General features: G+C 35.3%; 1 protein-coding gene across 4 annotated transcripts in view; it reads right to left on the bottom strand.

Moving 5' to 3' along the window:
* Positions 1-18,418, bottom strand: part of LOC124365368 (A disintegrin and metalloproteinase with thrombospondin motifs 16) — a 169,582-nt gene that overhangs the window by 34,353 nt on the left and 116,811 nt on the right. For all 4 annotated transcript variants that reach the window (XM_046821346.1, XM_046821356.1, XM_046821350.1 and 1 more), the window contains 2 exons: positions 12,048-12,111; positions 7,879-8,075 (listed from right to left, as the gene is read on the bottom strand). In XM_046821346.1, the coding sequence (XP_046677302.1) occupies positions 7,879-8,075; positions 12,048-12,111 (261 nt within the window). The remainder of the gene's footprint in view (positions 1-7,878; positions 8,076-12,047; positions 12,112-18,418) is intronic.

Genomic DNA, 18,418 nt, shown 5'->3' on the forward strand with positions numbered 1-18,418 from the left:
AAAGCCCTCGCTGTACAAGACACAATGGCTCTTGCGTCACGCAAACGCGGCCGATGCGTGCCTCGTGCCTCGGCCTAGTCAGTCACCTGTTGCTCCATGTTATTGTAAACAACATCCCAACCCCATTCACGTTCCCGTGGCAGGTCGTGGTCGTGACCGCGGCAGATTTAATTGGGTCTGCAGGTCGTGTAGATCGTCGATGAGAGTTTAAAAATGGTAAGCGCTGTTTCCGTCTTGTGCCACAACACGAGATTGGTGAGCGGCGTCTCTAGAATATTTACCTCATTCCAATGTGGCGAATTAGGACAAATATTAGCGTTTATATGATAAGGTAAAAAACAGTAAGCACATTTGTTTTTAAATAACACGACATAAGATTTATAAAAGAATAAGTGAAACTTTCGTGTCATAAACCAAATATAACAATTGCAGTGAATTTATTTCAATGCATTAAGCATTAAATATATTTGTTCTGTTCTCAAATTGAGTAACACTATTTCAAAAAATCATTTGGTAATTAAAAATAAAATTAGTATATCAACGTTTACATGATGGATGAATACATATATACATAAAACTTGCCCAATTATCTTTAATTAGCGATGTTTAATAATGCCACTGCATAAGCGTTTGATGGGTCATATAATGTTAATTCACAAACCTTTGTTTCTAGCCTATAGTCTTTTGGTCTTCGAAGTCTCTAATAGCCTATTACAATACTAAATTAACCCAATTTCAACAAATCTTATAACAATCCTGAACTCTAAAATTAAACTAACAACGGTTATAAATAGAATAAAAATCACAATTAACATTTTTAATACAAATCAATGAGCGGTTATTATAACTTACACTATTAGCAGGATGTGTGAGCAATGTGGAAAGCTTTCAATTGGATTATTTAGATTAATTCTTTCACAATTATTTAAATAGGTTATTTATTATACAATTGATGTTCAACTTGTCCTAACCTTGTAGGCTATGACCTTTCAAAAGCAGATCTTGCATATAAATGTAATCAAAATGTACGATCTAAACACTGGTAAGGTCACTGTCACATACAAGACGTCGCGCCGAATTAACACTCCAATATTGTTTGTTGTATAGTAAATTGTACTGTTCCTTAAGTATCACATAACCCTTACAGTAGGCGTACAGACATGTAAAAGTGGAATAAGAGCGGGAACATAAACCTAAACATCTTTGAACCGACACAGAATGGACGCGCTGTCTGTTCCTCGTCATATTTGGGAAGGGCGGAACCCACTGGACTCAATTCTACGAGCGGGAGCGGGACCTGACGCATGTCTTCAGCAACAGTAGGGGGCGTAGAAGAGCAGGCCCGGCTCTGTGAAAGGATCTGTTGTAAAGTTATCATTGCTGACTCACCTCTAGTGAGGTAAATTTTAGGGTGTGGTCCGTGAGCCCAAAATAAGAGCTAAACTAATAGAATTTAGCCCACAGTACCATAACCTCTAAATGTAGTAATGGTGTATACGAGCAAAGCTTTGGAACTAATCGTAACTCTTCTTAATCCGAGCGAAATAATAGAAGTAGAGATCAATAAGTAGGTGAATATATAACTGAGGAATTAATGATAATCTATAATTGCTTGTCGAAACATTTACACAATCAAAATTAAACATTGCACAATCACTCATATTTACATCCTTAAATTTGTACTTTTAGTCTTTACTTCTATATAATAATGTTCTGAGCATAGATTATGGTATGCAGAAATAGGATTTATTTTCATTTAAGGATTGCTTCTGTGTGGATGAGTTTATTTTACCTTTTTGCTACAGTCTACTATTTTAATTAATAAATGTGATAATTTCATTACGAGGAAACGACCATTAATTTCACCATTTAATGAATAGATGTATCAGATATTCAAGGAATTCAGTATTTATTTACGTAGTTTGGAACATAATTAATTTGGACTCCATAGGGACAATCAGGATATTTATGATCAGCTTTTCGATGAAATGATACAGGAAGTTCATGTTTGACCTTCTTTTTAAATACATTTAGAAAAACATCAACATTAACACAAATGAATGGACGATTTAAATTATTTGAAGGTGATGTTTCGTTTTAGAATATAAAACCGGAACAAGTGTTTCTATTTCACACAAAAAGTGAAAAGTATTTTTTTAAATTGTTTATAAAAAATTTGGTTATAAAAGAAAGAAAATCTGTACGAATAGTTTTAACTGATTTATGTACTACTGCACTATCAGTGTTCTTTACAAATTTAAATAAACAGTAAGGGAAGCGGTGCACTTTCACCATCAGCTGTTGATGGGAACAGCTGCTGATCATAATTACCCAGCATGCCTTGCTCCACAGCCCGCGTGTGACAAGAAGAACACTATTACAATCCTAACCTCACCTCACCAAGGAACTCTGCTCTATTATCTATTGTCTCTGTTCACCACGCACCCAATTTACGTTTCATTGAACCCTGATCCGCCTCTGCACCTTCCTTGTCAGCAATTATGGTCTATGGGCGAGGAAGAGATCGCTTGAGGCGTTTTTCTAGATCGGAACTTTCGTAGCATATTATTATTTCTCGAAAAATCAGGAACTCTCATATTTCTGGAAGTAAAATATTTTGTAATTTTGTTAATTAAGCTTTTTGATACACAAAAAAAGAAAAAAAAACACTGTACGATGGTGTCATGGAATAAGGAAAAACTAAAGGCTGAGTTGGAACAAGAATGTAATGAAATATTTCTGATTAAAAACAATTTGTTTGTTTGCAAAACACGCTGAAGTAAAGCATTTTAAAATTCAATTTAAATTTTTCTCCCATAACAACACCTAACGTAAAATAGCTAAATTTGTTTCATAATAATTTTATATGGTCATCGATAATATGACTGATAACTAGATACCCAATTAAAGAGGAAAGTACAATAGCGTAATTCGAAATCCTCCAGAGAGGTGTTGTGATTGGCCGCCTTCATTTCGTAGCGTATATATTTAAGCAATTGAATTCAATGCAAGCTAAATATCGAAAACAGAGGAATCAGTTATTTCAATTCTACTTGAGAAAACTGGAACAAAAAAAATCGAAATTGTAGCAATCAACAAATAGGCAGGTAACCCATATTTCGTTATAAGCCAATATTTGTTAGGCTACTGGAGTTATGGTCTCTTTCTTGCGTAATACTGGATAGCAAGATTAATTAACATTAAATTATAATGTTACGATCGTGACATTTCATGAAGGAAGCGAGATTTAGAGCTGCACGAATTTGAGAAGATGAATACCGTCCATAGCTTGGCTGTCAAATGAGATTGTGGGTTCTGTTGGATGTCCATCTTTCAACTTTCTCTTTTCTTGGTATTGGACATGTAACACTACACGAATTTCCATAGTTATCACAACTAGTATTCTGCTGATGGATTATTATGATTAAACAGACTTCGTTTTCAGGTTGTAAGGATCATTGCTGTAGGCTATACAGTTTTGTAATGGAACTCTTTAGAGCGAGCCAATCTTCTCCAAGGGACAGCATCAGGCTACTTGCAATTCCTGTTTTCATTAAAGACGTAGCTTGGCTTTCAAGCTATTCAAGCAATTTGAAACCCTAAAATTTAACGCACTATAGCGTTATCTTGGACTTTATTTTAAAACCAAAACAGATTGAGTTTAATAAGTTGAAGATAAACTAGAAAGTATTTGGTCATGAAGTTCTTTCTGAAATATTTATAAAATAGACTACATTATTATGTTTAGCATAGACTTGAGCATGTTTAAGAGCCCTCAGTTCTTTACCATACTTGCCTGATAAGTTTCAAATACTGACAAAGACGGTTGAGTATTTCGAATCAGTTACAAACCTGGTGTAATGCACTTCGTGGTTCAACGTTCATTTCAGTACCATTACAACACGTTTAAAATTGTTAAAAATGAATCAATTCAGCTTTCTCGAACATAGACACATATATACTAGACACTTAAAAATATATTTAGTACTTCAATAGGAATTGATGACTACTATTTGATTAATATCTCAATATTGGCTAGGCCCTAAGATGTATGTTTATTGCAACAACTTGACGGAGGCTTCACAGAATTGGGAAACCTAGAGTTTACACCTTGGGAGGTCTGTGCGAAAACCGGACCTATAAGCATGAGGTAAGCCCTCGCAGCCCGATACTCCACTTCTTACCGTTGCCGTAGATGTAGCAATACGGCATTGTCCATTAAATGTTATTTACAACCGGTGGACCACATTGGAGCGTGTGTCGCACCGGAAGCTGACCGGTGGCGGTGGTGTGGCTGGCTATTGCGCAATACCACAATTGTTGGTCGTACCGGACCGGACCGGCCGTGCCGCGCCGTTACGTCAACCGTGCCGTTACACCACTCTATTACAGTTACGTCCTGCCCTGGTCCTGTGGCCTAGTGATACTGTATCAATCAATCACGGCAGCCGCCCGCACCACACATCGTGTCGCGGTCACGTCGTCACCGTCTGGTGTTCAGGCGGAACAAAATGTCATGCGATTGGACAATGATAATTGAAACAACGCTACCAACACTATAAGCTGTGAAGATGAAGGCCTTGCGAATCGAACAGTAACCTAGTCCTGAAACTGCCTTTACTATTGATTGTATTATAAAGAACACAAACCGGAAAAATAGTTATTTAAAATAAGACGATCACTGAGTCTAATAACTAATTATTATAACAAGGGTTATTGTATTATACTAGCATGACCTTTTGAATCTTGTTTTATCAGGAGGACTGACTCCAAGAACCCTCAATAGATAAGACATTCAGAGACTGGGAAGTCAGATCATTCATTACTCTAAATTCTTGCATCAATTTTTTTTCCAAAATGAATTTGAAATCAATCAGTTCTATGTCTAATGTTATACATTTCTATTTTAGGCAGCAAGGTTCTACTGTCATGTCATGGTGGTTGAAGGTTTCCTGGTGTATGTAGATTCTACAACGTACCTGGATGTAGATCACAGTGTGACCAGGAAATCCATGTAAATCCTGTCTTTTCTAATGTTATTTCAGGCATATAATGCTAACCTTGGCATAGTTTTACTCCCCCAATTCTTGAGACTGGCATACCTTAACTGATCTACCCACATTTGGCTTATGTGACAAGACTTTCGTACTGTGGTAAATATAATCTTGATTGAGTATTTTGATTACAAAGTGAGTTTTTCGAATCATTTCAAAATTGAAACCTGGAGTCACGTAAAAATGCCTTCAGACAACTAGGATTGCTGATTTTGACCTACCTCTATGTTTCTGAGGTGATTCTGTACAATAAATCGAAGTATGTATTGATTTATGACAGGAATGTTCATTACGAGACTAGAAGGAGGGGTAACTTCAGATTTCAACAAAACAGAACAACCGCTTTTGAGCGTTTTGCCCTCATAAGTCAGACTTTTGTCACCGTTAGTCATAAAACATGTCAATAATCACAGCAATTCAAAACTCGTCTCGAACACCTGTTGCTGTATTACTTGGTCGTCACCTTTATGGCAAGCCGTTGAGAAAATTAATTAGCGAATAAGTAATTGGCGTTAAACCTTGTCTCTGGTGTCGAGTGTGAACGACGAGAGAACGAGCTAAACTTTTTAATTTTACACGAGTCGTCAATAATAATTTTTTTCCTCATAATTTGATATATCTACCAATAATAATTATTTGGCTTTTGCAAGCCAATGCAATAAATATTATAATGCAATAAGTAGACATTAAAGTAATAAATATTCTATTAGGCTGTGACGAGACAGTCTCCCCAGAAAACCTTGACGACGTGGTTATGCTGTTGTCTGCTAGATAAAAGTACTAAATAGCCTGTGATATCTTCTCCTAATCCATCATATTATATTTCATGTTTCGGTATATCTATTCGTTTTGCAAAAACGAGCGGTTGTGTAAAACTTTTTGAAAACCCAACATGAATTAACCATGAAAGAGACTAACTTAATGGTGTTAGTCTTATGTGCACGATTGCTATTTACATAAGGCAAGTTCAAATGAACTTCCGGTGTGGTGACGGCAGTATGTACAACAGTGTAATCACTAACTTGTGGAGACGAGTGGTGAGGTATGGCGGCACATTTACCTCAGTTTCTCCAGGAGATCGGTCTGACCACAGCAGTACTCAGGGTACCGGAACAGGAAGCAACAATTACAATCGCATACGGCGTTAGTGGAACGTCAACGTCCCCATTGTTCTCGGTTTCCAGTGCGGCCATTAAAATGCGAAGATCGTTGCACAACATCAAAATTGTAAGTTTATTGTGTCTCAGTGGTGTTAACACATTCACCGAGTGAGTGAAAATCGAGAAGCAAACGTTGATAGGGGAGAAAGGGTGGCAATTGCGTTGAGGTTAATGTACAGGTATATTTACAAAATGGTAATAATCAGAATTATTATGAATTATTAATATCAGAATTTTAATATTAGGGTCCACGTATTTAAGAATCCCTGTGGATTGAGATTAGCAGAACAACATTAGCGATTTAATTGGTGAAGGTTCCGATGTAAATATCGTCTTTCCCATCGATATAAAAGTGTGCGGAATTATGTGTTACGCATTTGTTATTAGGCTACGTTATTAATTATCAATTTAATAGAGCCACATCTTCAACAGTCTGGCACAAGCCTGGCAATAATAGACTATTTGCATCCATGCTTTTGTTAAGAGATGTAAGGATCACAGACTGTTATGACAGGCGCTAGCGTGAAGGTAGACCATCTGTTGGGACTAATAATGAGGTTTTGTTATTTAATAGGTATTTGATAACATATACATCAATTTCTCACTATTTTCACAACTCACCGTTTAAATTTTTAATCGTTTCTTGTGGACATCATATAGAGTTTTGTCTTAAAAATCCTCTAACTAATTATGAGCTAATAAGAGTCTATACCATAAGTACAGTGTCTTACATATTTCTTTTTTGGTTTAGCACTTTTAGTTTTTGTTTACAGAAACCAATCTTCTTTTTAGTCGTAGTTTATTCTGCTCGCACCTTTAGGCCAAAAACATGTGTAAGAGTTGCAGTACGAGGTGGTCAATTCTTACAAAACGGTCACATTCTTGACTCTCTTTTTGTTCATAAACAATAAAACATTGCGATTAAGATCATTTTCAGATGTAATATGAAAGAGATAGACATTTAACTAATTCACCCACACGATATACGTATGTGTGTTTGTATCCTTATACTCCAGATGGTATTGTGCTTCACATTACAGAATGCGCTGGTTTGAAAAACAGTTATAGCGATACAGACTATAAAGTAGGTAACTTGGCTGGAAAAACTTGTTTGCATCCATTAATAAAAGGGAAATCCAGGATCCATTACGGAGTCTCCGAGGTGACAGGATCGCATAAGAAATCCCCTTCAGGAAACCGGTTGAATTGCATTCTCCGGATTGAATCACACCCCAGGATAGCTTCCTTCCTTAATGCATACGTATTCATTAGCCTACTCGTTCTTATGTACCTGGTGATTTTGATCAGATACAATAAAACAATGTGCCGTTACTGGTTCCAATATTTACGCCTGAACTTAGACTGAAATATTGTTTCTACCAAAGTGTATGAGATGCCGATCATATTTTGAGATTTACTCTAGTTGCCTTTATGGGGAGTGATCTGTGCAGAAATACTTAGGTCTGAGATAAGAGCTCATTTTAAGGTATAATTTGACTTTCCCCTTTAATTCTACGGCTTTTAGTCTTAGAGCTCTGTCATTTGCACTATCAGCATGAGCTGGTACTTACAAAGGATTTCTAACACTTTAAGCAGGTCTGAAAATTCATCAAAGGCAATTAGTACAATAATAAATTCTGGATCTAGTGTCAGATGGAACTCACGTGGGGTAGCAGGGAGTAGTGGACGTGACCTGAGCTGTTAGAGTCGGCCGTCCAAAACCTGAGTTGGTCCTTGAAGAGTCCCTGAGTTCTTCGGAGCGCGAGGTCCAGGTCCTGGCCGAAGGCTCTCAGACGAAGATTGTGTGTGTCCAGGTGGGGAGTGGCAGCTCTCCTCACTCTCACGACTTCGTACTGCGGAACTGTGAACAGTCAATTGGAAAATCATTGTTAGATCTGAAATTACTTTAACACATGTCGCATTTTTTTCATGTAAACAATGTACCAACAACTAACTCACTTTTACTGCGTTAAAACCTCCAAAACAACGAGTTAAGCGTTTATGTTGGCTCTACACAAAACATTACGACTTTCCTTTTTAAAACTGTTTTTTTTTTTTTACTCTTTGGAGGCAGATTTTCCTGTTGCACCCAGAGGAAGCCCTCACCCATAGACGTGTCGAGACGCACAGGAATGTCAGACGCCAGTGTTGTACAGACGACCTTGGACGGAATGCTAATGATTGGCAGAAACATAACTTCCTGGCTGAGGCTGAGTGACCCACTTCCGGCGGATACAGTGCGGCGCGGCTGGACCGAGACGTGACCGCTTACTGTCACTGTCCAGTCACCAGTATCGCCTGTCACCTGTCACAATAATTGTCACAAATCGGCTGGAAACTTTGAAATGTCGTAGTTAGTTCTAGCACATAATCTGTACACTATTGCCGCACAATCAGCGTCATTTCCCTTTCTTTGATCTCTTTCCTTTGCGAAATACGCATCCTTTATGTCTAGATGTTTTAAGTTTTGAGTGCATAATTCAATACCCAAGTATTTAGTGAAAATTTACACCAGCACTTATGCGATGGTTAAATTTTATATGTATTATAACAGTAAAGCTCGGTTTACACTATGTAGCTGGAGAGCTATATAGCTCTGCTATATAGCAGAGCTATATTAAAAATTAGCTATATATAGCTCCATGAGCTATATATAGCTCTGCTAGATGTAACTCTGCTACAAGTAAAGATTTGATGCCATTCCGTGTAGCACAGCTACATCTAGCTTGGGAGAAACCTTAGTTCTCATTTCCCAGCCAGATGCCGAAGAAGAAGGTAGTTCTTGCAGCAGCCGCTGCTTTTGCCGCAGCTACTGTGATATTTTCAAGGCAAAGAAGAGAAAGAAGATATTGGATCAAGCCTTCACTTCAGGCTAGGAAACGATACAGTGGTAGTGACCTTTTGAAAGACCTTAACGAGGATGATAGAGACGACTTGAATTATGAAGTTCGTTGTGATGGAAGTCTAACAAACTTTCTCCGCATGACAAGTGTTGATTTTGAACATTTGCTTATTACAATTGGACACAAAATTACAAAACAAGATACGTCTTTCAGAGATGCAATTCCTGCCTAAGAATCAACACAGCCTGCTCAAGAAGCACTCTGACTACAAAATGAGTAGATCACAGTAGTAAAAACATGTGACATCAAAGATGCCGCGGCAGCCTCTAGGGAGGGGGCGGCTACATCTAGCTCTGCTAAAACAAAAATGCACGTGTAGCAGAGCTACATGTAGCAAAAGCTAGATATAGCTCAGAATCCCTTTGATGTTTACCGAAACTTTTGGATAGCACGTTTTCTGCTATATAGCAGAGAATATAGGCTTAAATTTGCTATATAGTCGGGCTATGTAGCAGATCCCCAGTGTCACTTTTTGTACTTGTAGCAGAGCTATATAGCTGTGCTACATGTAGCTCTGCTGTATAGCTCTGCTACATAGTGTAAACCGAGCTTAAGGAGAAGTAAGGACATTTTTTAGTGCAAAACAAATTGTTCTTTTCGGATTTTGTTCAGTGAGGAGTTTCAAAACTAAATGCTTCGATTATAATACCTGCTATGTTCTATGTTATGACCTGATGGACAAGACTTGAAAAACACATTGTGGAACTTATTCTGGAAAATATTAGAAAAGTAAGAGTGTAAACCATTCATTAAAGAGACAAAATACCATCGCTTTTAATTTCACCTCACTGCCACAAGAAATAATAATGAACGACATCTTGTGTACCTCTGATACTAGTTTTGTTTTACATACTTACATTCACGTTACTGTTAAGAATAGACGTTTTCATGAAACAAGCTACACGTTGGGGTTAACTCATCAAGTAACTCCCTATCTTTTGTGGCAACTTAAGGTTACACGAGCATTACAACATAGTTACTATCCAACCTAAATTTAGATTAAGAAGCTTATGCAAGATCTTAAAAAATGGTCGTAAAGTACTGAAGTATATATTTTTGGTGGTTTAACTTAAAGAACTTTCGTCCATATAAGGGATAAACGCTACATTTCTATTGTGGTTTAAGGGCATATCGCCCATTAGGAGTGTATTAAACAGAAGCATAGCTTCCGAGGTTCGTTTAACCGAATGTAATTGTTCTTTTTATGACAAGTACACTAGAAACTATTTTTCTTTCTTATGCTGAGTTTTAAAAATAAATTTTTAGTTATATAAGTTCATTGTAAACAAGTCTTTGTTTGTAATTGATTCTGGTTCATCCGGAAATTCGGTTACTAGGGTTTCAGTTAATCGAGACTTTAGTAGACTATAATTTTCAGTATTCTATGAAACGAGGTAGTGTGAAAAGTGGAATTAAGATCTAAAGGATTGTAATTATGCTTTTGAGTATATAATGTTAAATGGATTGTATTGTTTTATAAAGTCTTATAACAAGTTGGACTGAAAAGGGATTTATGATAAAGAGTAAAAAAGTATGATGTGCGATATTGGACATCTTTTTGGCAGGCCATTTGGTGTAGCTTATGACCTACCACAACAAATTAAAAAAAAAAAATCTTTTCTAATTGCCTATATATTCAACAGCTGTAAGTACACCTACTTGGTAGCTGAACAGTGCACCAAAAAGACATGCTTAATATTCTAAAAAGTTCAACCCTTTAAAACTTGTTGTGTACGCTGTATTAGATATATTAAATTTCCTCCTTATTAAAAATTTGAATAACATCACATAATTTCCTTCACACCCTCCTTCAATATGTCTTGTGGAATCATTCTACAATTACAATTCTACTGTACCAATCCCCATAGTAGCGTCATTGTACACGATCACCATGACTTGGATTTAGCCTTAGATCTGTGATTACTACCTCGATTGCAGATGTAATAATCCATTCTTATTACGTCTGCCGCCGTCACAGCTGATGTCCTCTATTTGTGGGTGATTGGTGGGATCAGGCGTCTGGCCACATAATGTTGCTGACAGCCGCTAATATTTCTCCGCCTCTCCTTACGCGGTGTCTGGTGATTACGCAGTAATGAGTAATTGATATGGTCATCATCGTTCGTTTCGATCTATGGCAAAAATGGTTTCCGCTACTTTATTGTGTCTCTATACTCTGTGCGGTTATGGTTACGTGTCACTCTCGTTCAAAACTTGAAAACTGGAAACAGGAAGCTTCTCGTATTTCACGTGGTCTAGGGAACGAGGTTGATGATATACGAGCACCTCTTCTCTTTTGAACAGTATTTATTAATCTTAAGTCTTATAACTTGGATTGAATGCGTAATTCAAAGAGAAGTGGTTAAATGGTTATTCTGCATGATCTCCAAGTCATCGAATTGGTAGGATAACAAGCATGGTCTTTTGTTATCTACTAAGTTGCGATGAGTAACAAAATCAATCATGCAATATAAGATACTAAAATAAATATCCCCCAGAAATAAAATAATAAAAAGCTCACGGGATCTATGTAGTTCGTTGGACGAAAAGTGGGATATGATACCTTGTATGGTTTACAACGTATTATTATTATTTTTCCCGCTTAGTATAATCATGTTTTGTATGATGCAAAAAAGTAAATAATGGTATATTATGCCTAAACTGAAGACTTGTGGAGAAAACAACAAACACGTCTTAACCTAAAATCCTTTAGACAACCCCCTTGTTATAAAAAAAACTTAAACTGGGTTAAAATCGACTATCCCGTCAAGTGTAATAATATGAATGTTTACGGTTTCTTACTTAGAATGGTATATACACATTCCATAAAATGAAAATAGTTTAAGAAAAAAAAGTAAAATAAAAGCAGCGTCAAAATTATATAAACAACGATTACTAATTTGATTGGTGACTGAACCATTATGACTCACCATCGCTGTGTTTGTCTACGTGAAACACACTTTTGAGCTCTTCTATGTTCATGTGGTGGTGAATCTGAAACAACAAAAATAACATGAGTACACGTTATTGTTAAAACAATGGAAGTGAGTGAGAATAATTAAACAGTTGTTGGGTACATGAAGAAACCTATTGAACTAATCGTTAGATTGATCTACTCCCATAAAACTACACATGTTTAGAATAAAGTTATGTGCTTGTGGGACGAGGTTAGTAAATAATTATTAAAAACATTAGTAATATATTGTTAGACAAGTTTTATTAAGTTTTCACAGTAAAACGTTTATGATCTTTACATCATCCTAAATTAAAAATCGACACAGACAGATGATAAACATCCTCAAGAAATCTAGATTAAAACGAATTCGATACATAGTAAAAATGTATTTTGTTCCCGATTTTACTTAATTTAATCTGTTCTAACTTAACTAAACTATTTTCCAAAATTTCAGTCAGAGTACCAAATACCTTCCCAAAAGATAAAAATAAATTAAAATAAAATATTCTTTGATTTTTTAATGAGGTAAGAGAAAAATGGCCACATAAAGTACTTACTTTTTTGGTCCATACATTAATTGAAAAACATCTGAAAATATTTATATGAATCTTTTACGATATTTTTACGATTTGCATAGAATGACCTGTGTTTTAATCAGATATAATTTAAGGAAATGGTAAATTAAAAAGAATAAGGTCTCAAGAAAGTGAGAAGTTTTTTAGAAAAAGTATGATTTAAAAAATTACATGAATTTTTTTATAATCAAATTCAAGTTCAAGTTCAAAAATGCTTTATTCAAAAAAAATACATTGTTTACAATATTTCACATGTCCCATGCGCAATAGCGCGTGCGGGATACAATATATTTTTATTTAATACAAATTAAATCTCATATTCGGCCAGAATATGGGATTTTTTTATTTCATTATAATAATGTAATATGTGAAGTATCATCAGCTGTTTCTCTGTGGCTCTGAATCCAGGATGGCCATTCATTGCTTTAAGTGCGTACATTTCCTCATGCAAATAAAGCTATAAAATATTTATTATTTTAACTGTTTGCAGAAAAGATATGTTGTAATGGCTGTGACGGAAAAAAGGTGTTAAAAGATTAACCCATTTTAAAACCGATAGCACAAACTTTAAGATACTTAAGGGAGTATGAAAAACAGCCTTGGTCCTAGCTGAGGTAGCAAATCATCAATTAACTAATGGTTCACCGGCCGATGGCTACCAAGTCATATAGTTTATAATAGTCTTCAGATTAACAAAAGCTTCAAGATAAAAAATCGCATCTTTGAGTGAAACTGCATTTTTTAGTGACCTAGAAACCTCTATTCATCTGAACACTACTTTAGACCGCTGAATTGCTACGATTTATGTTTTTGTTACATTGGTATGATTAATTCCAATTTCAATCCGAAAATTAATCTACCCAATGACACTAATCTGTTTATCTGAACAAAGTTACAGGACCCCAGGTCATCTAAAGAGTTAATACGAATGTCGCATCGACGGTGATGGGGAAAATTTGATTCAAAACATACCCACCCTCAAGCCATTCTGGAAGTCCAACCTCCAAGCTCGTTGTTGATTACAAGAACACGGCACTAGTTTCTTGATGAAATTAATCCACATCCGTACACGCTCTTTATGTAATAGTTTAACACGACTAGATTGTCCTGTAAGCCACATTCCGTCCCACCCCCACCGGCAAGACCCAGTATCCAAGTAGGTTGTCGGCCACATTTGGCCCAAGTTTGCGGAAGGGAAGCCGGATTACCGCCATAAATCTGGGTTACGCAAACTCTAATTTGGTAGAAAGCTCGCTTCCTTGACAGCTTATAAATAGGAAGCGGCCGCTGCCTTGCTCTTGCTTGGTGCCGCTGTCCTGCGCTGATTTCCCAATTATTATCGGTCAGCTGTTGGCTTATTTATCACCCAAGTTGGGCTGGTTCACTCTGTAAGAACACCTCCCGTGTTCATGATCATGACTTGATAACGTAGTTGCATGGAGTATTGGCGACCGCGTAGGAACTGTTTTCCTTAAAGCACTAGAAGCAAATGACGATGACTAAAAATATCCACGGTTTCATGTGCCCAATTTTGTAAACGTTCATTTGGTTGAAGTAGTTGGCTTATGGATAAAAATGTTATTCCAGGATTTAAGAACTATCCACCGTATTACCAAATAAGAGTAGATAATTGTTTCAATGAACTATTGGGTTGCATGCCGAATTACCCAGCCCAAATTGAATTGCCCAAATAATACATTCACTCTAGACTGAATTACAAGTGGCGTAGCGATGTAAGGATCTTATGAGGTCGACACTCCCCTGAAGTCTGATAATATGAGTGGGCCACAGTATAATCAAAGAAAACAAGTATTTTAAGAAAATAATCCACGCTATAGCAATTGAACAGATGTTAACCGTTTAATCTGTACTTTATATACGCCCAATCATGAGTTATGCTGGTGTTGTCCATTGCATATATGTTCTGGAAAAGTGTTTATCAGAAATTATCAGAAAAAGAAATGGTATGAATTATGAATTTAATATATAACAGATAGCAGAGAGCCGCTAGTCAATTGATTGAATACACTAGGACTGTTGTAGTATGGGTTTCAAACAGAGTATTTTGAAATCTCGCCTGTGACCGAAATACTTTTACCTGTATCGGATCTATTGACGCTTCCCTCTGTTTTGTATGACATATCATCGTACAGACTCATGGGAGAAAAATAATAAAAAAAGAAACATACCAAATTTGAAAGACCTTAGTAGATTTAAAACTTCCAATCTGTTTTATAGAAGGCACACTTCTGCATGGACAGGATCAGACTTATTGTTATCCCCTGCAAACTGTACCGACTATCCAGATACTCTGTATCAGATGTTCTTTAATCTTATAGCATGTGCCTGATCGAGACGAGCAGAATAAACGGTTATATTTGTTATAATTAAAATATGGAAATTTGTTCATCGTATACAGGTTTTTTTTACCAATGACACACCAAAAAGCTCGGTTGAGATGCAGAATAACACCCGGCTGGACTGGGTGAGGGCCACTACAGAGAAATGTACATGTCTCATTTCTCTGTTGGGCCACCTTGAATTTAGCTCCATAAAAACAGTATTAAACCTCAAACACGTTAATGTCCTCATTTGTGGTAGTTTAATTATAGGAGATGTCTCATTTTAAAGAAATGTATAATGCACATGTAACGCTTTTTAGGTTTTTGGATTTTTTTAAATTGGTTATTTTAATGACTTCAAATTTTCTTGTACTTTTCGATCAAATAGTCAACAAATTTACACTTTACTACTAAAAGTAAAAAGAGTTTTGTATTAATTACACCTTTAATAGAAAAGGTTTTCCCACAATTTTACGTCCAAAAATTAAAGGCGAAAACTATCGCTGATATATGATGTTTAATATCGCTCTTGTAGGGTAAAACACAAAATCATTTTACTATAGCTCTTTAGAAAAGGTATTTATTAAACTGTAATAACAAAGAATTCAAGAAAAAAAAACAATTCCAATGAAAATTGCAATAGTTCTTTAGGAAAATTTAAACATGATTTAGCATATTGTAAAACCTTTCATAGACTATTCCATAACATAAGCCATTTAGAAACGTATGACATACCTTTTATCAAAATCAAATTACCATCAAAAAAAAGAAACAAAGGTTTTTTGTTTGTTGGATTGCTTTTCAATACAAAGCCACTGTTAGTATTATTTTATGCGTATCGTTATGTCAGCGAAAATGTCCATGAGTAAGTATGAGGAAGGTAGACTGAAGGGCGTTGTAGGCTGCTTGTTTAAAAGACAAGGTTTATGAGCCCGTGTTTTATGTTACACGAAACATGTACTATTATGTTGCATAATAAAGTACATATTGTTACTGTGCGTATTGTGTACTTTGACATTATTGTAATTTGTTCGACAATAAATGATAATTTTACGGTTGCATTCATATGTTTTAGTGCATAATTTTAGCGAACTATAAGTGGTTTATTCATTCGCCAGAATATCAAGAGAACTATATGGAATATAAAAAGATACAGTTTTTTTTACATAAGAAACTCAATTTTTAATTCGATACATTATAAATCTCTAGTATTAACAGATAATCGTATTTTTAACAAACCACCAGAATTGAGGCACTAAACATAAGATATTGAAGTGAAAAATGTATGGATTTGAGACGAGTTAATCTAACAATTTAATAACTTAGTTAAAAAGGAAGGTCATTGTCAACTTCATTTGGAAGATCTCAGTCGTCGGAGCAACTCTTTTGTCTAACTGAAGAAGTTTAAATAACATTGGTAACGTTGTGAAATCTTTTGTTTTCGCGCGTGTTGTAGTATAATTAATAAATAATTAAAATATTATTACACGATGCATTATACAATGAGTTATAATGAATTAATGTATCATATATAACTAACCAAACATTTAAATAATTATGGGTAAGGAATGTTTGACAATGGTATAGGAAATGGATATTCGCGAGCACAGAATCAGACGTCAGATTATAGCTAGATAAGCTTAGCTCATTGTGTTTTACAAGTCAATGGTAAAGATGACCATGACATTTAATAAATAGAAAGTAAAACCTGAAAGAGCATGAGATGCTGGGAAAAATGCTAATAGAAGATTGGAAGAAGCAAACGATAAGGTAAAATAAAATTATGCAAGGTCTATTGTATATATACATACACACAAACACCTTTCTTATATAAGTATACACATTGACTTATATAAGTTATCGATCAAAAACATTCTATTTCCCATCGTTTACGTAATTTTGGATTCTGTTATTGCAATTCAGTATAGGATAATTCAATGAAGTGTGTTATTTTAACAGTATACAATAAAACATCAATATAATCGTTATACTTAATCGAAAAACGCTATTTTAAAGCAGTTAAATTTGTTTTTAGTTAGGTTAATTTGCAACAAATTTCAGGTTCCATCTCTTTTACAATATATGAAGACATGAAGACAGTGTAGAGGAAAGTTTTTCATTCACTCCACAAAACATGGTATTTAAAGTATGAAATTTGTAAAATTTTATATAAATCAAACCATACTTTCTTCTAATAATATTTCTAAAAAAGACGTGTCCTTATATTCTACTTTTTATTTCTTTAGATATCATTATAGTATACTCCTAATTATACCATAAATCCCTATAACACCTCGAGGGATAAGACTTTAAACATTTATTTTGTAAAATGGTTTAAATAAAAAATGTATCATCCGAACACCGCTTGCATACTTTAACATCGTTGAAGTAGAGAATATTAAAGATTACCTACAAACTGTTGGGGCTTGTGAAGATACTGCAAGCAGAGTAAAACAAGTCTCACCTTTAGCCTCAGTTAAAAGTTAACAGTAAACTACGGTATGCACCAAATACAGAAATGCTGAGACAAGTAACTCAGCTGTAAATATACTGCAGGACGTTTCCTTGCAATAGACACTTGTTAACCCTGGAATAATATAACCAGTCCTTGTGAATGTTACCTAGGCTAGGCCACTAGGTGTGTTCATAACGCTTAAGTCACTGAGAAGCTTTAATAGATCGTTAACATACATCAGTTATGTAAGGGCACAAAAAACCGATAATGCTTTACAACACGTAATGTTACGTCATATTGAGTAATCAATTTCCTTTGGTATTTTTTCTCAAGGTCTATTTTCCACTGACCTATTTATATTAGCATTGTTTATGTTGAGGTTATGTCACTGTATACCAGTGTTACTGTATTTTTTTACGTTAGGGTATGAACATAAATAAAATATAGTTTCCCTTGTTCATGTAAACATACCGATGGTAGTAAATGTTCTTGAAGAACAAACGCCTTGATTATGATTAATGAGGACCTACACAGTCGCACATGTCCTGTCAATGACTAAGGAGCTTGTCAATGTAAAACGCCTGTTGCATTAATAAGAATCATGAGTGTTTGACTGAGTGTTGCAAAATCTTTACGCGGAGCATTCGCAAAACGGGCGTTAAATACATTACTTACAAAGTCATATACATAATAAATCATTAGTATTTAAGTTATTACTATTTTTATTAAAAACAAAGATAACTCACTTATAGTAGAACAGTAGTATTATGATCTTAGTACTCCGGTCACAGTATTATTATTTTTACATTTAAAATTGATCCAGTCAATTTTTAAAATAAAAAATACAATTATGATTCAATTAGTTGAAGAAGAAGTAAAAAATATTTAACGTAGTGAAGTAAGTAAAAAGGTGAAGAAGCGGGGTTGTCTTTCATAGTAAGTTGTAAAGTGTTTAGGTAAAAGTATCAGAAAT

This window comes from Homalodisca vitripennis, chromosome 1, assembly GCF_021130785.1.
Source record: "Homalodisca vitripennis isolate AUS2020 chromosome 1, UT_GWSS_2.1, whole genome shotgun sequence".
NCBI lineage: Eukaryota > Metazoa > Arthropoda > Insecta > Hemiptera > Cicadellidae > Homalodisca > Homalodisca vitripennis.